The following is a 25,936-nucleotide window of genomic DNA, read 5'->3' as shown; positions in this document are numbered from 1 at the left end:
ATGAGTCACCAGCTGGAGGAGGGGGAGAGAGATGTGTGCAGCTGCGTATTTTCCAATGCGCACTGGGAGCAGTGAAGGATGGCGTGGGGTCCGTTTTGATGAATGTCAATAATGCATTGTCTGAACTCGGAGCGAGCGTGTGTCATCGGGGGCATGAATACTGAGAAAATGTCTTCATACTAGCTCTGGATATGGAAAAGGACAGGTAGGATACAACCGTGTGCGTGTGCTCTGCGGGGTGAACGAGGGATATGTCAATGAGTCGGCAAAATCAATCAGCTGCCATTGCCATGGTGATCAATTACCAGCGATGATGACGTGTTCCGCTTCCCCAGTACTGTTGCGGCTGCTCACTGGCATCACGACAAACATCGTCATCATGCCCGAAATGATTGCAACAGTTACAGTGCTCCCATTTTCTGTTGCCTCAATTCATTCCCAGTGGAAAACTGGAGCTCGCAAATCAACATAGTCTAATATTTAAATATTTCTAGAGCACCAGAGCAATCTATTCCCTTCACAGATTTTAGAAAGACTGGTTTTGTTGGATTTGGAAAATGGAAAGAATGGGCTGTGAACGTATTTGAAGTCGTTTCAAATTATGGCAAACCATTTATTAGCGTTCAGATTTATTCTTCACATTATTAGAGAATCCTTTGGCTTGTGTCTCAGTGGTTTAAATAAAGTTGCCACTGCCAAAGATCTTTATAAGAGCAGCGTCAACAAAATAGCTGGAATGTATTTAAGTACCGTTAAGTACAAAGTTGACATGATTTAAAACATGATTTCAGTTTTATGAAACTACTTGAGTAACATATTTAGTAGATACCCGGTAGTAATTTAAACCCAATGAAATATATGGCGGTGAAGGTTTAATTTTAGTTTACGGGGAGCACGTGAAGGCATCTAGTGTCAAGGAGAATGGGAGGTCCTACTCATGAAGTGGCTTCAACCCAGTGATGTGTCGCAATTACAGCAGACTGGTCTACAGGTAAGCATGCTGAGCTAATAAATTCACTCAAGAGGAAAATATTATCAAGGGGGACTGGTATTCGCTTGTTTAGCTGTCATCGAGGGCTCTGATAGAGCCGGCTATCAGATTAGTTTCACGTTGGTGCACGCGGTACCAATGTGAAGTTTAGGTCAGGGTGACTGGGAAACAAGACCATGTGGGCGCACTGATCAATATTTACCTGGCTTCGTGTGCCCGTTCTTCTTCTTTAGGGTTAGGTAATGTCTCTTATAGCTATCCTGAAAACAGAACTGCAGCTACGTAGCAAAGGTGAGCCGATTTGGCTAGCTGTGTGGCAGGCAGCTGGAATGAATGAGCGCATGGGGAGTATGTAGCCTGCTAATGTGTCAGTGTTGGTGTTTCCACGTTAATGTTCCTTACTCTGCTGGGAGCAGCATTAAGTGGAAGGCTTTACGTGTGTTTTTATGTTTTACACTTAGCATAACAGTACAGCAACCAACTATTCCACTTAATGTACTACTTACGGTGGCGTAATTACCCTGTGACGTTCACGTCAGTATTTACGTATTCTGAAAACTGTTGCTCCACTCTGCTCTCAGGTACTCAGAGATAAGTACGGCGAATAATTGTGTTAACGGAGCCTGTCTTTTATCACAATTTTATTACTCCAGTAACATTTTTACAAGTCAACTACAAAATCATAAAATATTACATTACAAGAGATCCCTGAACTGGAATTTGATAACTCTGCATTTTTGTAGGGTCTAGGATAATGGGTGTGTACCTTATAAAATACAGCGCCTTGAGACAACTGTTGTGATTTGACGCTGTATAAGTAAAGTTCATTTGTAGCGTATTTATTTAAAGAAATTCTCCTTTTGCTGTCACATTTAAAGTGCCGCCCAATCTAAGTGTCTGGTTTTCTCAGCTTATCTGGTCTGCTGCCAGTGAGAAACTACACCATACTCTGCAAGCCAGTGTTCGGACACCTCTGGCGTTACTTTAGCAGTTATCGCTAAAGAATAACACACTGTCATCTGTCACTACAACAACAACACTTGCATTTTCATAACAAAGCTATTTAAGTAGTGATATCAGGGCTGGGGTGTAAAACAATCACTGGTGATTGCTTTATACTCCGCATGTCAGCATGCACTTTATCTTTGTTGCTTATAAAAAAAAAAATCCCCTGTCTCCAGTCCTCCTCCGCCCCCCCCACCTTGATATCTGTGCTCATGGTGATTCTTTTACAGAACAGATCAGGCTGTTGCTCAAGGTTTAATGATTACTCACATTATTGGGCTTTTAGGGTCACTGAGATACAAACTCAGTTGGAGACTGTGGCTGCACAAATTCCAGAGATGATGACAGTAGACCAGCTGTGCCTGTGTGTAAACGTGGAGCTTGAACATGTACAGTGTCTCTGAAAGTGATGCATTTTTTTTAATGGTCAGTATATACAGTAGTTTTGGATTACCTAATTTCTTATTGTCATAACCTCATAGAACTCATGGTCCAGTAGACAAAAGAGAAGTTAAATATATTTACCAGAACAAGCCATTTTTATCCACGAGTAATTTTTCTTATGAACTTGAGGAATCCTGTGACCTTTATGCCACTTTTACAACTGACTTCTATATCAAGTGACACACTGAAACTAGGTTTGATCACTAACACCAATGGTAATTTGGATGGCCATTTGGGCAACATACTTAACCTCGAGTTGCTCCTTTTGCGTTCACTGAATTTTCAATTTCAAATTTATTTATATTGCGTCAAATCACAACAACAGTTGCCTCAAGGTACTTTATATTGTAAGGTAAAAACCCAATAATACTACAGAGAAAACCCCAGCAATCTGATGATTAAATCTATCATACCCAAATCAGGCCACTTTGCAACCCATTTCTGCTCCCCAGTTCATCCTTTTCGTCCTGTGTCTGATTTAATAAATGTTGATCTTTTGTATGCTGGTGTCTTGATGCTGGTTTCATCACCTCCAGCATTTCATTTAAGAGGGCAGAGGTCTTGGAACATGTCAGGAAATCGAAATCAGTGTTTTCTCTTCTCTGAAGTGGTCCTCACTGTCCAGATAAGTATAAATTTAGAATGTCACTTGGAAAGGACAAGTTGCACTGAGTTTGGTCAGGCTGACCTTGGAATTGCCTGAAATCAAATCTTTAAAAAAAAAAAATCTGTTGGATGCACAATCAGTCGGATTTTTCTATTACACTACAAAGGATAATAGGACATTGGTAGTATTCTTCCCATTTGCCCCTGTAGTCCCTATTGTTAATATCCTGTGAGACCTAAGTTGCTTTAAGTGGAGTGTTTGTGTTGAGCTCTGATTGTCTGATGAGGAGAATGAAAGCGCGTGGGTTGCTTTTAAAAGGATTGTACAAAGCATCGGCCCCATTTAGGCGTTGCTCCTGTACAGATGCAAACCTTCCCAGGCTCACCCTCCCTCGCACCACCAAAAAGCAGGTTTCCTTTTTTTTCTCTACAATTCACACACTACACAAGGATGATGCCACCAGCTCTGCTTAGACTACCTCACGTAATGTACAATCATTGTCCCATTGTTGCCAGGCAACCACGACCTCCATGACCTCCTTGTGGTGTTTTGTGTAAGATGGCACAGCCACCACTGAAAACGCACAGGCACACAGAGCATGGCTAAATTTTTAATAATCAGTGCTTCACATATACCCAGATTAATTGTGTTGATAGTGGAGAGAGAGACTGATGAGTGATCATCATGAGTGGGCACAGGGGATATTGACTAGCACAAATTGGTGACAGTGATCACCACGCGGTTTGCGCCTGGACCACTGAGATATAAAGGAATTTTCCCATTTTGAAGTAAGTAGGTGAAATGGGCATTAGCCAACTGGTGCAGAAGTAAATTTCTTGCCATGAGACTTCCTTCCTATTGAGCAAGCCATTAACTGTACACTATTCAGACTGGAGTAGCATGTGGGGTTGCTGTCAAGTGTCCGAGGCCACATAAAGTGAACACTCTGAGGCCCACACAGCATAATAGCAGATGGACATGCACATGGTTGTCCACACAGAACTTGTGCTCACTGTTTGAGTGACGTAAGTGTAGTCATCAATTTCTAGTGAACTCACGGACAGGAAAAGTACAGTACTGTGCAAAACTCTTGAACCAGCCCTCATTTCTTTATGTTTTACTTCCAAGGATCTAGATCTCCTTGTATTTTTACTTTTTTTTAATGCACTGGTGTGGGCACTAGTTCTTCGGCCTTTCTGTGGGTCTTTCGAGCTTTTTCTTTGGACATTGGCTGCTTTTTCAATCATTTTCAGACCACTCAAAGAATGAACCAGCATTGGCAAAGAACCAATTTTAAATAGTATCTTTAGGCTTTTTATTAGCAATGTGCTACAAAAAGACATAATTTATTCCAATTTCTTTGGTTGAAAAATTCCACAGATAACAGGCATAACAGGGCATAAAGTAGTCTTGGACCAATAAGACGATTTCTGAAAAACTATTAGTCCAAATTTTGGTAATCTCAGCCCAACCCCCCCCCCCCCCACCCCCCCCAAAAAATGGAGAGAGAACTGAGGATAAAAGTAGCACCAGGCCTAGAAAAACTATCCACAGCATCTGATAGTCATATCCTAAAGACATGACTTAAGGACTGGAGAAATGCTTCTCTTCAGAGCTCAGACTGAAAATTGAATTGAAGCTGTGTGGGATCATCTTGACAATGTACAGAACAAAAGACAGCCAACATTCAAAGAAGAGCCTAATATAAAGACCTGAGGGGTGGCTTTAAACTTTGCACATTACTGTGTAATTTAGGCTTTGCAGTGGTTCAGCTGGTGTTTATCACAGAGATTCCTTCCTGGTTTACTTTGGTGACTCTGCATTGTCCTTAGCCTCATCTCCCTTTAGGAGTCCCACAGGGTTCGAGTCTTGGCCCAATCAGCTTTTCTCTTCGTCTTCTCCCTCTGATTTTTGTCTTTTTTTTGTTGTTGTTTGTTTTTTTTTGTTTGCTTACATGGCCTTGCCTACCAATTTTACACGGATGAGTCTCAAATTCATGTCTATTAAAAGAAATGATGCTCAGTTCAGTGCCTACAGCCACCCAGCTCATTGTATTCAGACCTAGTGATAGCTGTGCTGCTCCTCTCTTGGACTTGGGCCCACTGTGGCTGACTAACAACCCCGGAGTAACTAACCTTGGTTATTGTTTGTCAAACTGAAATGTGATTTTTAAACTAAATCAGCAGATTAACTGTTCTTGAAGCTGTTTTTTTATCATTCAGGGCTTTTATTCAAGATCAAATATGTCTTATCTTTTAAAGTTTTTGAATATCTTATTCATGCTTTTACCACAACTTGCTTGAACCATTGTAATGCACTTTGCATGGGCCATACCAATGCTTCACTCACATTCCTCAGTCATTTCCCACATCCTGGCCTCCCGCCACTGGCTCTTCATTTGTTTTAGGGTCCATTTTAAGATTTCGTCTGATTTTAAAACTTTTAAAGGCTCAGTTACAACTTGCATTTCTGAGCTGTTGACTCCGTACATCCCCTTGAGGTTGCAGAGGTCCATAGACAAGCAGCTCCTGGTAATTCCCAAAAGCTTGATTTTAAAAAACCAGGCTGACCAGGCTTTTTCAGGTGTAGCCTTTAAACTTTGTAATCATCTTCCTGCCCATGTTGGAGTGCCTCACTCTTAAAACTCATTTTCACTCTTTGGCTTCTAACTCAGAATGACAGCACAGTGTTACTACTTTGTAGTTTTTGTTTTTATTGTTTTAGTGTTTTGCTGTTAGGTATTATTGTGTTATGCTTTGTCATGCAAAATAAAACTGGATTGGATCATGTATGGGAAAAGCCTGGTATTTTGCACATTGTAAGCTCAGTTGATAGCAAGCAGTAAATCTGTGCTTAAAAGGTCATTTCATGTGGACTCGGGTACTCTGATGTAAGACAGTTAGATAGCCCCTGCTCATGTGACATAATTATCTTTAACACATTCCTTTCACATGGGCTTGTAGCTATGGATTCTTTTCCAATTTAAAATGCAGTGTTTTAAATTGTAAACAATTAAAATAATTAATGGAGAAAAAAAACAGCCCCAATCAGCCTGGGCAGGAAAATTCAACCAGTCACATGCGCTCCATTAAATAATAAACCAGAGTCATGAGAGACCAAGCAGACCTGGCACAATGTGACTGATTTCCTTCAGATTTCTTTTTTTTTTTAAATCATTGATTCATATAAAATATTGTTTCTGCTGTGTCAGTAGAATCACTACTTAACAAAAAGTTAAGTGGTTAAAAAAACGATTATGTCTTAAAACCTTTTAAAACTGCATCTACTAACTGCTTGGTGGGCATTTGAATTTGCAAACCATGATGAACTGTTACGACAGATCTTTATTCCTGTCGTGAGTTATTCTGCTCTGTTTTTATACTTGTACCTTTGGTGAGTAGCTTTGCATGATTCCAGTTCAAAATGATCCTCGTTATACTGAGCCTTCTTGAAACCCCTCATTCACTGATTTAAACAAGCCATCAACAAGGTTGTTGCCCTCGCTTTGCCTCTTGCAATCAGAAGAGCTGTGCAGCTGAGATGAGCATATAAGCAATATTTGCTCTCTGTGATATCATGCAGTTCCAAGAGTGAAAAAAAGAAGATCCCAAATGGTTCATTTAGAGCAGACTGAAGGCTGATATTTTGGCTCTTAGGGCTTAGTGGATGTTCAACTATGAAGCAGTCACTTCAGTTTTCGAAATGTGACATCTTTGAGGCTGCAGACCCAAAGCTCACTGTACATACTGATGAAAGGCAAGGTTTACTACTTTTCTTTCTTGGACTGAGCTGGATTGCATCAGCGAAAGCACCTGTGAATCTGGATTTAGATACAGCGTTTCCCACAGAATAAGATTTTGTGTGTGTGCATAACCACACATGCACAAATTTAGGCACAGTCACACTTTGTAATGATAAATAACGCAGCAATATTTTGTTCCCGCTCTAGTAAATTCCCCATCTCCTAGTCAGACTCAAACTCTGCCATCTTTGACTGCAGCTGTCTTTCTTGCTGTGCAGATTGCTGAGGAACAGTATAGCTTTATCAGTTCTTCATTTGCTCAGAGTTGCCCTCAAGCTTGCAGCAGATCTCCAGAGCAGAGCAAGGGCTGTCATCACCAGCTGTTGTGCCAGATGGTAGAGTTGGAGTTTGACTGCAGTGTGAGAGATTGGAGACAATGGAATAACAAGCACAATAGAAACCTGTCCAGCCTTCCTATAGGGAAACGGTAGAAGAACAAAGATAGCTGTTTACAAGCTACTTTAAAACAAGAGCGCAATAGTGAGCTAATCATGTTACTGTCCTGAGCAGATGAAGGAATAAAAATAAAAAATATTCTTGGGTGGCCTGCATGTGGGCAACACTGATATAAAAGTGACCCATTTTGTGTTGTGTCATTAAACAGCAGCGCTGTAACTCTGCTCTGGGTTATGAGGCCTTTTAAATGAAACCAGCTACACTGGCAGCTCCTTCTGTTCCCAACCTGTCACAGCTGTGTATATTAGACATAATGAACCATTGGGATATAAGTGGGATTTAAGAACATGTTTTATTGGCCAGTGTTTGATCAAACCAGCTGAGAATATTACACAGACAGGCTTGTCAGTGCACACCGTGTGTGTGTCAGTGACTGGACTGACACACACACACACCTTCATACACGTCACTACCTCAAGCACTTATCTGATACTTGTCTGATACACACACACACCTTCATACACCAAGTTGCTTTCTGCACAATGCTCAGTCTTTTGCACATTTCTATTGCACTGATGTGTCTGCACTGTCTTTGTTTTGTTTTGTTTGCAATTTTTGCACAATGCACTTTATAAATCAAATCAAATCAAATCACTTTTATTGTCACGTCACATGTGCAGGTACACTGGTACAGTACATGTGAGTGAAATTCTTGTGTGCGAGCTTCACAAGCAACAGAGTTGTGCAAAAATACAATAACGTAAAACAAGCAAAATATAAAAATGGCTAATCTAAAAAGTAATAAATATATGTACAATATATAAAGGTATATACATTACTGAACGTGTGTACTAAATATGTTTTTCTACGTGTGTGTGTGTGTGTGTGTGTGTGTGTATACATGTTTTACAAATGAAATAAAGTAAACAATAAAATAAGATGTATAAAATATACAGAGGTTGGTATGTGCAAAACAGTGGCATTAATGTACAGTATGGAGTGCATAATGTTGAAGTTCCAGTAGTGAAGGTGAGGTGTCTATGACGTGTTCAGCAGTCTGATGGCCTGGTGGAAAAAGCTGTCTCTCAGTCTGCTGGTACGGGACCGGATGCTGCAGAACCTCCTTCCTGATGGAAGTAGTCTGAACAGTTTGTGGCTGGGGTGACTGGAGTCCTTGATGATCCTCCCCGCTTTCCTCAGGCACCGCTTCCTGTAGATGTCTTGGAGGGAGGGAAGCTCACCTCCAATTATCCGTTCAGCACACCGCACTACTCTCTGGAGAGCTTTGCGGTTGTAGGCGGTGCTGTTGCCGTACCAGGTGGTGATGCATCCAGTGAGGATGCTCTCAATGGCACAGCGATAGAAGGTCCTGAGGATGCGGGGGCTCATGCCGAATCTTTTCAGTCTCCTGAGAAAGAAGAGGCGCTGCTGCGCCTTCTTCACTGTTTTGTCTATGTGTACTGACCACGTAAGCTCCTCAGCCAGATGTACACCAAGGAAGCGGAAGCTGCTCACTCTCTCCACAGCGGCGCCGTTGATGGTGATGGGGGTGTGTACTCCTCTGCACCTCCGGAAGTCCACTATCAACTCCTTTGTCTTTGCGACGTTGAGGGTGAGATGGTTGTCTTGACACCAGTGGGTCAGGGCGCTGACCTCCTCCCTGTAGGCCGTCTCATCACCGTTGGTGATAAGACCCACCACTGTAGTGTCGTCCGCAAACTTCGCAATGATGTTGGAGTTTCTAGTGGCCGTGCAGTCGTAGGTGTAGAGTGAGTACAGGAGAGGGCTCAGTACACACCCCTGTGGAGCACCAGTGTTCAGTGTGATGGGGGATGAGGTGGTGCTGCCCAGTCTGACCACTTGGCGTCTGTCAGACAGGAAGTTAAGGATCCAGCTGCAGAGGGAGCTGCTCAGTCCTAGATCCTGCAGTTGATTTTCTGTTATATGTCATATGTAACACCACGGTCTTGGAGGAATGTTGTTTCTTTTCACTGTGTACTGTACCACTGCACATGGTTGGAATGACTATAAAGCCACTTGATTTGACTTGACTTGACCTTTACTTGACCTTTAAAGACATTGTCACACATCTAGTGTGACTCATGCTAGTCCTTCCTGAGCTTGTCTTTTAAAAGTTGCTAGAATGGGAACAAACAAGCGCTCCAGCCATGAAAAACTCAGTAGCCCCGTCTAGATCTTTCACTACTTGTCATTTGAAACGTTTGCACTTCAGGTGCCATTTACTGCTGCCAACATATGAAGATGTATCAAGTAGCTTTCTGAAGAGCAGCTGAGCAGGTGTCCATGTGGAAGTGGTATTTGTGTAAAGGCAGACAGTGACATTCCAGGTGGAAATCTCATAATCCTTGAAAAGCAGTCGGTGTCAACAATGTTGGCAGTTTCCTAAAGCACCGCTTTTGCTTCTTTTCTTTTTTATTTTAGTAAGTTGCTCTCACACATTCTTTACTATCTGATCAGACAGTTAACCTTTGATCAGCTATTGGGTGACACATTAGAAACAAACAAAAACTGGTGTTTCCACACAGCAGGACCTCATGGTTAAACTAAGTAATTGAGACTGACAAAGTCTCGCTCTTTGCTCTGTGTTCTTAACCTGACCTCTTTGCAATCAGCTGCCCTTCAGCTTTTTCTTGTCATAAGAAGTGTGGGATAGTGCAGCTCAACACGCTGTGAGAAAGCAACAGCAAGAAAGAAAAAATGGTTTAATATGTAGAGGAGAGGGAGAAATATTTTCAGTTGAGCGCTGCATGGAGTGAAAATGCAGGGGGAGGAACAATGGGAGAATCATTTTTCAGCATTAAACAAAGTACAGGGAACAGGGTTGTGTGTTTTGTTAAAGCATAATACCATGTTGGATTTTATTTGGTTAAATTAATCCTTATATATTGAATCCTTTGTAATAATATTGTGCTAGATCATTTGTCTTACTTGCTTCACAGGATGGCTGCTTTTTTAAAAACGTACAGAGTTTCTCTTCTGTCTTCACAGTTCTTGTGTTTGGCCGCTGTGACCAGGCAGGATACTTCCTCCAGTAAATCTTAAGTGAGGGTGTTGAGTGTCTGTCAGCCTGCAGCAGCTCAGTCTCAGTAGGTACAGTCATTTCTTCTTTTCCCATAATTTTGTTTGTGGTCTTTGTTTTGTGGGGGGTTTTTTTTGATACTTTAGAGTACTTAATGCAATTCTTATTACATGTTTGTCTTGCAAACAGTTCATTTATTAGACTGACACAGAAACAGTTACATCACAATGCACAGATACTAAAATCTTAGCAGACGAATAGAAACCACCCGTGTCATATGTAACTCTCAGCAAGTTAAACTGTCATAATGAGTATATATCAGACATTTATTTGCACCATATATGGTATAAAAATATAGCTATATAACTTCCAGATCTGAAAAGTTAAACCAAAGCACAATTGCCTAAAACTTGCAGTTCTTAGTGGGCACCAGGAGATGATAACTGTTGATGCAAATGGATTTATGGGGAAATGGGCCTCTGTCCTGACCTCTGTAAACATCTCACTGTTTGAGTTTATGATGGGCTCAGTCACACATTTCTGCTCCTGTGGAATAAACTATTAGGTGCATTTTGTAAATTTTGCTATTTCTTAGTGTCATAAAGGAGCATATTGAGGTACTGTATGTTCATTGGTGAATAACTTGTGATTAACTAGTCTGTTGCCAGTGAGCATGGTCTTACATCAGTCTTTTTTACTTATGGTTGATGCACACCATCGACAGAGAGGTTAAAATGTTTCTGGAAAAGTGTCAGAGAGATGTGTGAGGAGAAATAAGAAATTCCAGCAGGCTCAAAGCCGGCCCTACTCAGGCTTCTGTGCAGAAGATTATGATTCAAAGAAAACTGAGAAAATGTTAATGAATTTCAATCCTTTAAATTCCACAAAGCTAATAACAACTTTGGGTGAGGGAGAGTGTACGGACTCAGTGGACTAAGTATTATTCACTAGATGAGACAGAGTATCCTTCCACTAGCAAGAGCAACTAGTTATTAAATGACTAACCTGAACTGTGTCATATGGAAACTTTCCAGACCTGATTCTCCAAAAAGTTTGTGTGTAAAAAAAAAAATAAATAAATAAATAAATAAATAAAAATGTAAAAACAACAGACAGCAGAGCATCTGGAAATTTGAATGGTAATTATAGGGTGCATCATCTCTATGTATCAGCATGGTGTTAGAGCTGGCAGTAATGCTGGAGTCTTATTTTAGGATTTGTTAGTCGCACCAAAGCAAAACATCTGTACACACAGTTTTTGCTAAATTTTTAAAAACCACGCACTCCTGTTTCTGTTCAAACCCCAGCTCTTTGTTACCAAACTGACAAAAACTGTCCCTTCAGATTTGTTATTTTTGCATACAACATCCCGATGCCTCTGCTGCCTCAGTATATTTCTGAGCTGCTGCCCATGCTTCCTCCAGATTTTCAAGTTGGATAAATAACTTTTCCTACTTCCTCTTGTTTTCTCCAGCTCTCAGCAGGTCTCCCTATGGGTGAGGTGTTCTCTCTGACATTGTAATCGCAGCCTCTCAGAGGCTGTGTTTCCAAAAGCCTTCACTCTCCCAGCCCCTCCACGTCTGTCCTCATCATGGGGGAGGTGGTGCAGATGCACTTCACCACGGTGGACTATGTCATTTTTGCCTTGCTGCTGGTGGCCTCAGCTGGCATTGGCCTCTTTTATGCCTTCTCTGGGGGGCGCCAACGCACAACACAGGTAGACATTTTTTTTTTTATATTGAAAGAGTGCAAATCAGTTTTCCTTTTTGAATGCTAATAAAGATTTGTGACGCCTGTGCTGTTTGCCACAGGAGTTCCTGATGGCTGACCGCTCGATGAGCTGCTTGCCTGTGTCCCTCTCCCTGCTGGCCACGTTTCAGTCAGCTGTGGCCATCCTGGGTGCTCCATCTGAGGTGTACACATTTGGGACAGAGTACTGGTTCCTGGGATGCTCCTATTTCCTGGGTCTTCTCATTCCAGCTCATGTATTCATACCAGTCTTCTACAGACTGCGACTGTCCAGTGCTTACGAGGTATTCACAAGAACAGTTAACACGGCTCTCGTTTCATGATTAGAGACACGTGTATCAGGCCTTTCTGTTTGTGTTGTCTTGTTTTTGCTTTGTCATTGTCGTAAGTTTCCTTGGGTTAATCCCTTATCTCTCACACACACCATAAACAAGACAATGAACAACCATCAGGTACTTGTAGTTTGACCTGACTTGATCTCCATTTTCTAAAATGATTATTAATTGTAATCTTCTTTTTTTTTCTCTGTATTTTTCAGTTTTGCACTCTCTCAGCACACTTTTTTTTTTCTATTTTTGCCTTTCTCAAGTATGATCTCAGAGCTTAACATTCTTATCTGTCTTATCTGTGTTACCCCTGACACATTCACATCAGAGAAACAAATGTCCTCGCCTCCAGAATCTACATCTCTCTTTATCTAAACTCCACTCACTGTTCCTCTATTGAGGCTTCTGGTGCTTCACTACAAATTACCTGGACAAATGACTGATGTCTAAGTCGAAGATCAGAACTTAAACAACCATTTCTGATCCTCAGTAAACATCTACTGTGCTGAATGCATATTACAGGCTGTCTCTGAGATGATATGTGGTTAGATTTTTGATTTTGGTCTTTTTTTTTTTGTTTTCTTTTACATTCTTTCTTCTACAGTATCTGGAACTGCGATTTAACAAGACTGTTCGCATATGTGGGACTGCGACCTTCATCTTTCAGATGGTATCTTTGTTTATTTGTGAATCCTTTTGAATAAGTGATGTTTTAATGTGCAATAGATACCCAGTGAAAGCTTAAATCATCTGAAACAGATCATATATTGCATATTATTCTACATTTATATATCTACAGTAACTAGTAAACAGGTATTACAGTTGTCTTTAAATCAGTCTTATTGCTTTGAGCTGTTTTTAGTCATATCATCATGAGAATTTCCAGATACAATGCAAAATCTTTACCCACCCACTGGACTGGATCACACAGCACAATCAGTTAACACTGGGCTTCACAGTTAAACTTTATGTGCTATTTAACACTGGTAGCTTGTGCCAACAATTAATAAGGAAATAAAAAATCCCAAAAACCCAACAGACCCATGGTGAGTTAGTTTAGTCTGGGGATGCGTTAGAGTAAAGCTGTTCTGGTTGTGACACCAGTGCTCGCTGTACTGTGAGACAATCATTAGTCTCTGTGTACAGCAGCGTCAGGCTTCACGTAAAACATTGTTTTCCTAACTCTGTATAATAAAATCTAACAAAATTCAAGAATAGATCTCTGATAATGGTATTCGTTAGTAAAACAATAAATGAAAACGGGACCAAAATAAACAAGAACCACTCCAAGAGTTCAAACTTCCACCGAGGCAGCTCACTCTCTAGGGAGCTTAATAATAGATATTGATTTGTGAATAACTGGGCATGAATGACTTAAGGTTATGACATAATATTATACTACAGTATATTTCTGTGCAGCTCATTCTCTTTTGACACTTTCTTTATAGATTTAACACATTTTGGGGTCAGCCTGAAAGAAGGGCAGATATTATTAAATGTTACCAAACAAAGGCAGCAGAATTTTAAGCTCAGATTTAAAGTTAAAACATTTTATGAAAGTTTGACCCCCCCAAAAAAAGAAAGTCCAAAGTAACATGACATTTGAAACGCCAAATATCATCCCTATATGTTGTCAGTTCAAACCATGGCAGAAACAGAAGCTCTATAAAGCATTTTTATCACTTGAAGGAGAGGTCAGAGGTCACATGTGACATATTTTAAAACTTTATATGCTACATTTTATATGTGACACACACACATACTTGTTTCATTATGACTTTCAGTCGCTCCCATTGTGAAGGATTTTTCTTTTCTTTTTTCTTTACACATTGAATCATCAGTTCATTGAGTTTTGCAGGCATTCATTTATGCACAGGTCTGTTAAAAGTCCCACCACAGCATTTCAATCAGGTTGAGATCTGGACTTTGACTGGCTCATTGCAACACCTTAGATTCTTTACTTTTCCAAACCTTTTTTTTCCAACAATTTTTCCAAATAAACAGAACACATAAGAACAGAACACATGAAGCTTAGTTTTCTTTGCGTTTTCTTCAGAACATGTACAGACCTTTAGAGTATAAGACCATATCGTTTCTCTTCTAAAAGATAACCCAGGCTGATAAACCTGCCCTGTACAGTGTATTTTAAAAGAGCTTTATGAATGTGTTATGAGTCAGCTAACTCCAAAATATGACCTCTGAACTGTGTTCTGTTTCTGGGAACCTTACTCTTCTATATTGTCTGTTTCTTCCTCTGCAGGTCATTTATATGGGGGTAGTCTTATATGCTCCAGCACTGGCTCTTAATGCAGGTAATGCATGGGTCATTACTTCATTTTTCATGTTAGGTCACACCTAGAAGGTTTGACAACCTGTTGCAGTGTTCAATGTTTTCATTCTGTTCAAATGCAGTGACAGGATTTGACCTATGGGGGGCAGTGCTGGCTATGGGATTGGTGTGCACTCTGTATACTGCTTTGGTAAGTCTAAATTCACCAATCTTAAGATACATTTATCAGTTTGTCATTTCGACAAAACAAGTTTTTTAAAAGATTGTTTCTCCAGCTGCAGCTTATATATTTCATAAGAACAAATCCTTACTAACCAAGGGAGTGGGAAACACTGGAAAAAAAGCTTAGGCAAACTTAGGAAGTTCAGATGAGATTACTTGTAATGATGAACATTATGGTCCGATGTTAATCTGCTACTGTTCCTGTCTCCCAGGGGGGGCTGAAAGCAGTGATGTGGACCGACGTGTTCCAGACGGTGGTCATGTTTGCAGGCCAACTGGCAGTCATCGTGGTGGGGACTAGTCAGGCAGGAGGAATAGCAGAAGTCTGGAGGAAAGCCATCAACGGTAGCCGTATTTCTGGACTAGAGTAAGTAGTTTGCATATTTGAAATGCAACTAAATTAAAGGACTTCTGGTTCACTTAATTACATCGGGTAGAAAACAGGAGGTAAAAATGAAATTCAGTGATTTGCAAATGTCACAAATCCATATTTTATTTACAGCAGAACATAGAAAGACAAAAAAGAATGAGCTGGAGTCAACAGTCACATGATCGGGTATAAAAAGAGCTTCTTAGAGAGGCAGAGTTTCTCAGAGGTTCACCGATCTGCCAAAAATACTGCCTTTACATATTTTGGAACTACTTCTTGCAAAGGAGCTCTTTCACTCTCTGCCTTTGTAGCCTGAACCCCAACCCTCTGGAGCGCCACACCTTCTGGACACTAGGTGTTGGGGGGGTCTTTCTGATGTTGGCTCTGTACGGTGTGAACCAAGCTCAGGTCCAGAGATACCTCAGTTCCCGCACAGAGAAAGAAGCTGTCATGTGAGTAACATGAAGTTGTCAGAAAAAGCTTTGCTCACACCTTCTGTTTAAAAACCGCCAAACCCTATTGATAACCATCTGTCCGTTACCCATCATGCCTTTCCAGGTCCTGCTACGTAGTCTTTCCATGCCAGCAGGTTGTCCTGTGTTTAGGATGTCTGATGGGTCTGGTCATGTTTGCTCGTTATGGAGAAGACAGCCCTCTGGATAAGGGCTACGTCACGACTAATGATCAGGTGAGCTCTTATTTCATCTTTAAAAGTATCAATAGAATATTATTATTGTTTTAATTCTAATGTTTAGTTTCTTTTTTTTCTTTTTCCTTTTTTAGATGGTGCTGTACTTTGTGATGGATGTGTTCAGAGATCTACCTGGGCTTCCGGGGCTGTTTGTGGCCTGTCTCTTCAGTGGAGCGCTCAGGTGAATAACCCAAGAACCAGGACTGATGGTCGGGATTAACACACCCTTACAGACTCTGTGTTATGACTGATTTAAGATATTGGCATCTATTATCTCTTAGTGTTAAAAATCATAGGTTGCAAAGCACATCGCACACTGTGTGAATCCACATTGTATTCAGTCTGTGAAGGTTCTCAGTCATCCAGGTCATCGTAGTCTAAGGAGCTTGGAAAGAAAAGCGTCTGGACTTCTTTGAGTTGCTTGAAGACGCACCAATTGACCCTTAGAACTGAAGAAGCTTCTCGGATGAGAGGTGAAACGTCTTCAAGCAACTCAAAGAAGTCCAGACGCTTTTCTTTCCAAGCTCCTTAGACCACATTGTATTCACTTTAGCAATTAAGCTAACAGAAATAGGAAAATATTGACAGGACATTTGATTCATGGAGAGGTTGTTTGGTTTCTGGGATTAAATCAGAATTTCAGCTATCTGTCCCTGGTGTTTACCAGATGTTTATTCAAACTAATCTGGTAGCCTTTTTGGCTGTGTTCATAAGACTTTACTCACAAAAATCCAGATTCACCATTACCAGATGGGTGCAGGATAGCTAAAGTACAGCAAGCTGGCTAACCTAAACTTACTTGCTAACATCTATAGCAAAATCATGAGTCTGTGGAAATTATGGTTGGCTAAACTACTAGAATAGCGTGATCCTTGAGGTTAATTATATATAATGTACAATGGTATATTGACTGCAGTTCACTATGTTATTAATTGAACTGGTGTCATTAATACCAGTTGTTTCCTGGAAGTTTTCCAGAGCACTTTAAATACAGGCCATGTTTCTTGGATTCGTGGATTAATTCGTGGCACTGATGACACTGCATACATAGCTAGATTTTGTGGCATGCTGCGGAAATGGTATAAATGTATTTATTTTTTTAAGTCTTAAATTGTGTTTTTTAAAAAGTGTTCTGCAACCTTAAAAGTAAATGACTGCTGAACACTTGGTCACAATCCTTCATGTATCAGCTTTTATAGCTGGTTACTACCCTACCACCCAGGCAGAACTACAAATGGTGGGGTTTTTTTGGGTTTTTTTTAACTTATTCATGTTATTTATAACCCTTGGATTGAACCCAGTACTTTTTTTTTTTAATTACGAGTTTTGGCAATAACAAGTCAGGCTGGCAGAGGCTACGCTGCTTTATCAAAACGTCAAGCAGCTGTTATTCATAGTGTGTGTGTGTGTGTGTGTGTGTGTGTGTGTGTGTGTGTGTGTGTTTTGTCCTTAGTGTACTTGTAGCACACAATCATAAGGCATGTCATTACCCTTTTCAGTTGGTTATTAAACAATAAAATGTAGTATATAAAAACATATTGAGTCCATGTTAACACTTTTACATGCATAGCTATCAGCTTTTCTTTGATGTGCAGCCAAATAAAAATGAGTATCAGCGACTCTCGCTTGAATAGATCTCACTGTAAAAGTCAGCTGTATGAGATGATGGCTTTCTGGTTCCTGGAGGCTTGTGCAGTGCAGATGTGTTTGAACCACCCTTAACTTTCACTTAAACCTGTTTGTTTGTTTTCTTCTTCTAGCACAATTTCGTCAGCCTTCAATTCCTTAGCAACAGTAACTATGGAGGACCTGATTAAACCTCATTTTCCAAATATGACTGAAGGCAAGGCCACGCTGCTGTCCAAAGGACTCGGTGAGACAAGTGGTGGAGTTTTGTTTTCTCCTCTTTGCTGTAAACATGCAGTTATGTTGGAGTTCAAATACTATTCAATTCAAATCAGTTTTATTTATATTGCGCCAAATAACAACAACAGTTGCCTCAAGGCGCTTTATATTGTAAGGTAGACCCTACAATAGAGAAAAATCCAACAATTAAATGACCCCCTATGAGCAAGCACTTTGGCGACAGTGGGAAGGAAAAACTCCCTTTCAACAGGAAGAAACCTCTGGCAGAACCAGGCTCAGGGAGAGGTGACCATCTGCTGTGACCGGTTATGTGTTGTCTGACTGTGGGATTGTGTTTTTGTTTGGGGTAAAGAATAATTCACATTTTACTTACATGCTTAATGGATTCGAGTGAATATAGCCCTTTTCTACTCTGCTGCAAGCCTCGTTCATTTGAGTGCTTTTATCTAACATTCACACTCCAATGGACACATCAGGTCCCACCCCCCACTACCTTCTGACCCATATGCTTTTATTCTGGTATTAGTAGTAGATGTTTTAATTTTACTTGAGTGTACTGCTGTTGTTTTATTATCTTAATGTGGGTGTATTCTACTCCCTGTTTTTAGAGTACGGTAACTAGGTCAAGAAATCCTTATTTATTCTTAACTAGTGTTTGGTATAAGCCCTCATTCACTGTCTAAAACGAGTATCAAGTCCCTCCCTGTTCTAGACGAAGCTGCTGTGCAGATAGCCAGAACTGTGTTCTAGAGAGAATCAAACAATAAAATCATATTGGACAACAGACTCAGTCTGCAGCAATCTGAAGTCTGATCTAGCAACTCACATAAGTGTGTGTGTGTGTGTGTGTGTGCGTGTGCGTGTGTGCGCGTGCCAGAGTAAAAATGCCATACAGTCCATGCTTTTTATTTGTGGTTCTACATACTTGAAGTTGGAGGTGTAACCACTGTGTGTTGTTTTATTTGTTTTGTTTTGGTTTTTTGGTTTTTTTTTCATCTGCTCCACAGCCCTGGGTTATGGTCTGGTGTGTCTGGCTATGGCCTACATTGCTTCTATAATGGGATCTATGCTGCAGGTAACTGTTCATCAAAAAGTTTGAAAATGCTTCATTACATTTAAGTGAATTGAAAAGTTTTGGAAAGTGCATGGTGGTAATCATGGCACTGGTTTTAAAAAAAGACTTTATATTCATACAGACAGTTATTAACTTAACTTACTTAATTTTTTTTTTAATTAGTTTTTCATGTGTGTCCTCAGGCAGCCTTCAGTATCTTTGGCATGGTGGGCGGACCCCTGTTGGGACTCTTCTGTTTGGGAATGTTCTTCCCCTGGGCAAACCCCACTGTGAGTCCTGTTTCAACTTGGGGCTACTAATAATTCAGTATTTGAAACGGCTTTTGTTGTTATTGTTGTGGTCACACATAAATTGACATTGCTTCTGTCCTCCTGTCAGGGCGCAGTGGTTGGGTTGGTATCGGGCCTTGTCATGGCTTTCTGGATCGGCATCGGGAGCTTTGTGATGCGCATGTCTGTTCCCACGCCAGCACCTGCACTCAACGCCACTGCTCTGCCATTGTTTGATAACATAACTACCACTGTCATGACCACCACAGCCAAGCCAGGGTAACACATTTCATCTCAAGATAAACCTCTTTAAATATGGTTTAGTAGTAGTAGTGTTGAGTGCTGATTGATTGTACAGATTACCAAAGTTTGATGTTACAAATATCAGTCAGCATGGACAGTAGGGCCAGCAAGAGGAAGGTCATTTAAACTGTTTTTTTTGTTTTTTTTTATATTCCCTCTCTCAGGTCGACTGGTGTGGAGGCACTCTACTCATTGTCCTACATGTGGTATAGCGCTCACAACTCAGCCACTGTGGTGGTGGTGGGACTGATAGTTAGCCTGCTAACAGGTATACACATGTAGCTGTAGTCTGTGTCACAAATGGTTTACATAGTCTGTTATATAACCTTATTGTTTCTTTCCTCTTTTCCACTAATCCAGTGCCTACACCTTGATTCCCTGGCTAACTTGGCCAATATAACTTGGCCATGTTAGCATTCTGGTCATACAGCTAATGTGTACACTATAAGAACCTGTAGCATCCATATGCTTCATGGGTTACAGAAACTGTGTGATTTACTCTTCTGATAAGGTCCAGTCAGCCTCTTCTGCTCATATCTCTTTGTTACTGTCATCATACTAGGGCCTATGAAGGAGAAGGAGCTGACCCCGGGCACAGTGTACCCCGTCCTGGGCACGCTGCTCTTTTTTCTGCCCGACCGCTACAGAGAAAAGCTTTGCTGTATCACTCCTCTGGCTCAGAAGGTAAACTCATATTTCCACTTGTTTCCACTTTTGTTTGTCTTTCAGTATTTGTGCTTTCAATAGTGTTTTTATCCTTGTTGGCCAGCCCACACAAATCAAGACACAGCCTTATCAAATGGCCCAAAAAGACCGCAACGGAGAAGCTTATTCCAAAGAAGACACCGTCACAGAGGAGAAGGAGATGGAGAGCGACAGAGCACAGACGGAGGAGGAAGACTCAGAGGATTCGAGGGCTCGGCCCTCGTGCCGGCTGACGGCTCACACAGTTCAGGAGACAGCCTTGTGATCCTCTTTTTTCTTCTTTAATGCACAAATACACTTTCAGACCAACTGCTACTCTGTGCAGTCTTTCTCTCTTGGTGAGAAGTGCAACAGATTAAAAAAAAAAATCTGTAATGATTTTGTGGCACTAAATTTGAGTGTTGCTACTCACAATTATTTTTCTTAAACAACTTGAAATGAGCTTCTGCCAGGCTGGAACTGAGCTTTGGAAGCACAAGCGTCAGCAGAACTGTACCGGTTATTCTCCATTTGTAACAGGCTTTTTAGACATGTCCCCACATGTTCAGTCAAGTAACAGACTGGGCGGCTTTCATGTTTGTGCTCGACAAAAAACAGAGAATCAGCTAGTTAACAGATACTGAATATAAAATGAGTTATTTTTATAGAGATGTGGGAAGCACAAATTCTAGAATATGTACAAGAGAAAATAATATAAAAGTAAAACAGACTGAGCTTTAACGGAGGGCATGACAGGTTTGTGCTTCTATGATATTGTAGTGTCTTAACAGGACCTCGGTTTGAATATTCGTCTTCTAGCTGCTAATGTAGATGTCTAAATACAAGTCCATTAAAGCAGAGCTGCGCCCTCCGATGAGGGCAGAGAGGGAGTCTCCAGCTTGCAGTGAAATTGGATGGAGCTCAGTGAATCCCTAACTTTACTCCAGTGTTCCTAAACTGGAACAATATAACCTGCTCAGCGTATTTAAAAGAGCGCAATATCATCCATAACCTTGACACATTTAGCACTACTTTTATGTTCCAGTTTAAAATCTCAGGCAGTAAATGCACTAGTAAGTAGTCGTTGTGCTCTGCTCCGTCAGATACACAAAACTGCACAAACACTCCCAGCATCCTTTTCTGATGAGCTGCTTGAAGAGAAGCTGATAAATATAGACAGTAGTTCAGTTTTTTCTCACGGTTTTAATAAGGACTTTAAACTTGTCCAGAGAAGACTTTAAATGTAAAAATTTAAATGTTTTGAATTTGATGCCAGCAACCAACTGACAAAAGACTGGAAAGCTTGTGTGATGTGTGAAGAAAAACACACACACACGCACACTTCTAGCAGAACACCACAGTTATCCATCCATTTTCTCCACTTACTGTGGATGGACTGGATCCTCTCCTAGTTGCCATAGAGCTAGAGGCAGAGTACACCCTGGACATGTTGTCAGTTTGTTGCAGGGCTAACAAAAAATGACAGACAACCATTAATACCTATTAACAATTTTGAACTGCATGTCATTGGAATGTTGGAGGAAGCCGGGGTGCCCATAGAGAGCATGCAAACTCCACACAGAAAGGTTCTGGGCCGATGGTGGAGTCACACCATGGAACTTCTTGCTAACCACTGTGGTGACCACCTCATAATTACTGAGGGTAAATATTAGTATGATTGGAAAATCACAGTTGTGTTTGGGAATGTGTCAGTGAACACAATCCAAAGGCCATCATCCGTGATGGTGTGAGGGGTCATCACATCTGAGCACCATTAATGCTCAACAACACACGCGTTTTGAAGCAAGACGTGACGTCATCCAGATAAGGTCTGTTTCTAAGAAAGCCTTGCTTATTTCAGTGAGATGATGCACAACCGTATTCTGAATGTATACCAGCAGCACAGCTCTCTGGAAAGTCCAGGTGGGAAAATATTTCATTTTGAAACACAGCTGAGTCCGGTCCAGTCAATTCAGCTGACAACAGCCTCCTTTCCCCACTTTCTAAAAATATGTTGCTGGCATCAGATTCAACATTTATCTGTCAAGATGTGTTGGAGTCCTGCTAAAGTGCCTCACTGAGCGAATGTTTTAGCCGAACTCCTGTTAGCTGTGTTTCCATGAGCTTTGCATGTTTAAGCACAAGTAGCTCAATGTAGTCCATTACAGGAACTGTGTGAGAACGGTCTATAGTTCTATAAGCAACTAGTTGCTTATAGATTCACCTCTGCCCCCATCTGATGGCAGCACTGCTCCAAAGTCATCATGGACCACAAGAGAGTAATGTGATGTATTTAAAACTGATGGAGTCGCTGCTTAGAACTTTGTGTCGAGCTTCTTTTAAGTGCCCGTTCTTTTAAATTCAGGTTACTGTAGCTGACAGTGTGTGATTAACATGAGTAATATTGTGTATAGTTGAATATTTTCATCATCGTTGAAACTTTTTGGAATCCCAGAATTCTTGGCCATCATCATTTAAGTGTTTGAAGTCATGTCCTGGTGTCAGATGTCTTTGCGTGTTCAGTGATTCTCAGTCAGTACCGTCTGTGCTCTTCCAAATGGACACAAGTCCATTTATTTGCCATGTTTGCTCGGCCAAAGTAGTCTGACATGTTTCCAGAGAACTCACTTGAAGCATGTCTACAGTGTTTACCCACATCCCATTTCAGTAGTCCAGAATGAAGACTTGGATGTCCTAGTTGCCTTACGAAGTCCTGGAGTAGTTAGTCCAACAAATGATTAGACAAAGGTTAGAGACTCAAGACCACTGTAACTCCTGTTTGATGGAACACTGGCCCCTAGTAAGCAGCTGTCCGTTTACAGAACCACCATGTTTGTACCATCATCCCGACACTTGAATACCTCGATTTATCCAAAGCATATAGAATATGAATTCATTCTTTCTGATGATTTGTTTTGTTTTTTTTTACCAATAGAACATGTATTTGAGGTCATGTTTGTATATTTTTGTAATTTCACACAAAGCCTATCCACATTTCTTGATGTGAAATGTGGAATTCTATATGCAAGAACCATAAAAAGTTTTTTGTGAATGTTTGGCAGAAGTGGGACGTAAAATACATGTTGGTTTGTTTTATGGGAACAAATTATGTTTGTCAGGCTGTTTGTTGTTGATGTGTGTGTGTCTGCATGTGTTTCCATGCACTGCTTCCCAAATTCTGCCAGATTCGCAATAATTTAAAACTTTTTTAATGGTTCCTATAATTGTAGAACTACTTGAGGACGTGCGGTTTCTTTATGATTGCGTAGTATCAAATCCTCCTTCATACCTGAAATTACTTGAAGTGTGTGCCTGGAGTAATAAACGCCCTTTATGATGTGACAGATCGCAGTTCAAGTGTTGCTGTATTATTAATGTTAATGCTGTTAAATGTGTCATTTCTAGGCCTGGACAGGGTGCAGCACTATGATTACAATAAATACTAACACGTCTAATAAAGCACAAGAAGTCAGTAGTTCTGCTACTTGAAGTGTGAGCCTGCAGCCATCAGGCCATGTGAAGCAGGTTGGAGGTAGCGTTTGTAGTTCTGGAGATTGAGTTTAAAGCTGAAAATGTTGATGTGCGTTCTGATCAGTGGCCTTTTTCCAGTGAAACAGCAATGGCACTTAGTAATTTCCTGAAACAATAAATATTGTTTGGAACAATATTTATTGCATTTGTTTCCCCATCAACAAGAATTCTTCCTCTTGTGTATTCCAAAAAAGAGAGAACCTCCAAAAGCACTGGAGCCCACAGAACTCCTCTGCTTTGACTGTGCCTTCATTTGTGATAAAGTTTTGTTTTTTTGCAACTCGATGTATTCTTCATGAACTTGCCAGGATTCTTCCATTTTGTAGTCTGTACTCAAACATCTGTCCAGGAGTGGACCAAAGCCTGCGTTTTGCAGAAGTGAATTTGATCGATGGCTGCTGTTGGCAGCAGGAGTGTGATGCTTAACTGACTTTTTTTTTTTCTTTTTTCTTTTTAACCTGTTGTCATGATTCACTGTTGTTGGGATGTATCATTATTAGATTTCTGATTGAACTGAGATTGCATTAAAAATGATAATGATAAATTAAAGACTGTTCATGGTTGTCTGTCCACTTCATTGCTGTGAAAATTAACTTACTGTCTCTTTTAGTGCCGCTAATAAGAAACCTCTCATCTTCTTTCTCTAGTCATTAACACACCTGTTGAAATGGAAGGATTTGTGTCTTCAGCTTACCTGTGTTTTGTTTTTTGTTAATGTATCATCAAGTATCATTTATTACTTCCAGGCTGGACTACTGTAATTCGTTATTATCAGGAAGTCCTAAAAACTCCCTGAAAAGCCTTCAACTAATCCAAAATGCTGCAGCAAGAGTACTGACAAGGACTAGAAAGAGAGAGCATATTTCTCCTGTATTGGCTTCCCTTCATTGGCTCCCTTTTAAATCCAGAATTGAATTCAAAATCCTGCTCCTCACATACAAGGTCTTAAATAATCAGGCCCCATCTTATCTCAATGACCTTGTAGTACCATATCACCCCATTAGAGCACTTCGCTCTCGCACTGCAGGCTTAGTTGTTGTTCCTAGAGTATTTAAAAGTAGAATGGGAGGGAGAGCCTTCAGTTTTCAGGCCCTTCTGCTATGGAACCAGCTTCCCGTTTGGATTCGGGAGACAGACACTATCTCTACTTTTAAGATTAGGCTTAAAACTTTCCTTTTTGCTAAAGCATATAGTTAGGGCTGGACCAGATGACCCTGAATCCTCCCTTAGTTATGCTGCAATAGACGTGGGCTGCCGGGGGATTCCCATGATGCATTGAGTTTTTCCTTTCCAGTCACTTTTCTCGCTCACTATGTGTTAATAGTGGGTGATATGGTACTACAAGGTCATTAAGATAAGATGGGGCCTGATTATTTAAGACCTTGTATGTGAGGAGCAGGATTTTGAATTCAATTCTGGATTTAAAATTGCTTTTGGTTAATTATTTGCCTGTTTTATTTTCTCTTTTTAAATCTTTTTATGACTTTTAATCTTATGTGCAGCACTTTGTGATTCTGTCTAGAAAGGTGCTATATAAATAAAAATTTATTTATTTATTTATTTAACAGGAAGCCAATGAAGGGAAGCCAAAACAGGAGAAATATGCTCTCTCTTTATAGTCCCTGTCAGTAACCTTGCTGCAGCATTTTGGATCAGCTGAAGGCTTTTCAGGGAGTTTTTAGGACATCCTGATAATAAAGAATTACAGTAGTCCAGCCTGGAAGTAATAAATGCATGAACTAGTTTTTCAGCGTCACTCTGAGACAGGATATTTCTAATTTTAGAGATGTTGTGCAAATGGAAGAAAGCAGTCTTACATATTTGTTTAATATGTGCATTGAAGGACATGTCCTGGTCAAAAATGACTCCAAGGTTCCTCACAGCATTACTGGAGGCCAAGGTAATGCCATTGTAAGGAGTAAATATTTAAACAAGACATTCTTCAGGCGAAATAAAGACACTCAAGACAGTTTAGATGGTAACAACGTGCGCACGCTGGGTGAGCGCTGCTGTCTCAGGCTCACAACCAGCGTATGCGGCAGTTCTTTATTTATAGCGTTTCAGAGTATGTGTGTGTGTGTGTGTATGATCTCAGAGTGTGTGTGTGATTGTAAAGAATGGGCCCCTCTTGGTATTTGGGAGTGTATAGATAAGAACGTCCTGCTCTCCCCTTCCTGGGAGTGAAACGGCTCGTATAGAGCCAGGTACAGAGGAGATGTCCTGGGTAAATCATATCTGAGAACACTATGCTTTTGTCTTTACTTCAGCTTCACTT

General features: G+C 40.6%; 1 protein-coding gene across 6 annotated transcripts; it reads left to right on the top strand.

The window, feature by feature from the left end:
* The first annotated feature begins 37 nt into the window (after window positions 1–37).
* slc5a6a (solute carrier family 5 member 6a) lies at window positions 38–24,217 on the top strand. Of its 6 annotated transcripts, none has more exons than XM_025899009.1 (18): window positions 38–205; window positions 10,255–10,352; window positions 11,760–12,002; window positions 12,097–12,318; window positions 12,965–13,030; window positions 14,621–14,672; window positions 14,773–14,840; window positions 15,085–15,239; window positions 15,554–15,694; window positions 15,801–15,930; window positions 16,026–16,114; window positions 17,694–17,806; window positions 18,807–18,874; window positions 19,057–19,143; window positions 19,253–19,422; window positions 19,611–19,714; window positions 20,009–20,130; window positions 20,216–24,217. In XM_025899009.1, exons 3-18 carry the CDS (start codon window positions 11,877–11,879, stop codon window positions 20,414–20,416), a joined length of 1,914 nt encoding a protein of 637 aa, XP_025754794.1. In that variant the 5' UTR covers window positions 38–205; window positions 10,255–10,352; window positions 11,760–11,876; the 3' UTR covers window positions 20,417–24,217. The 6 variants fall into 6 exon arrangements, with proteins under 6 accessions (XP_025754794.1, XP_005460300.1, XP_005460299.1 ...); XM_005460243.4 differs by having other exon boundaries at window positions 10,255–10,356; XM_005460242.4 differs by lacking the exon at window positions 38–205 and adding an exon at window positions 837–991.
* Window positions 24,218–25,936: the final 1,719 nt, after the last annotated feature.

Source organism: Oreochromis niloticus, linkage group LG15, assembly GCF_001858045.2.
Source record: "Oreochromis niloticus isolate F11D_XX linkage group LG15, O_niloticus_UMD_NMBU, whole genome shotgun sequence".
In the NCBI taxonomy this organism is placed as follows: domain Eukaryota; kingdom Metazoa; phylum Chordata; class Actinopteri; order Cichliformes; family Cichlidae; genus Oreochromis; species Oreochromis niloticus.
This window is presented reverse-complemented; position numbering and strand designations above follow the sequence as displayed.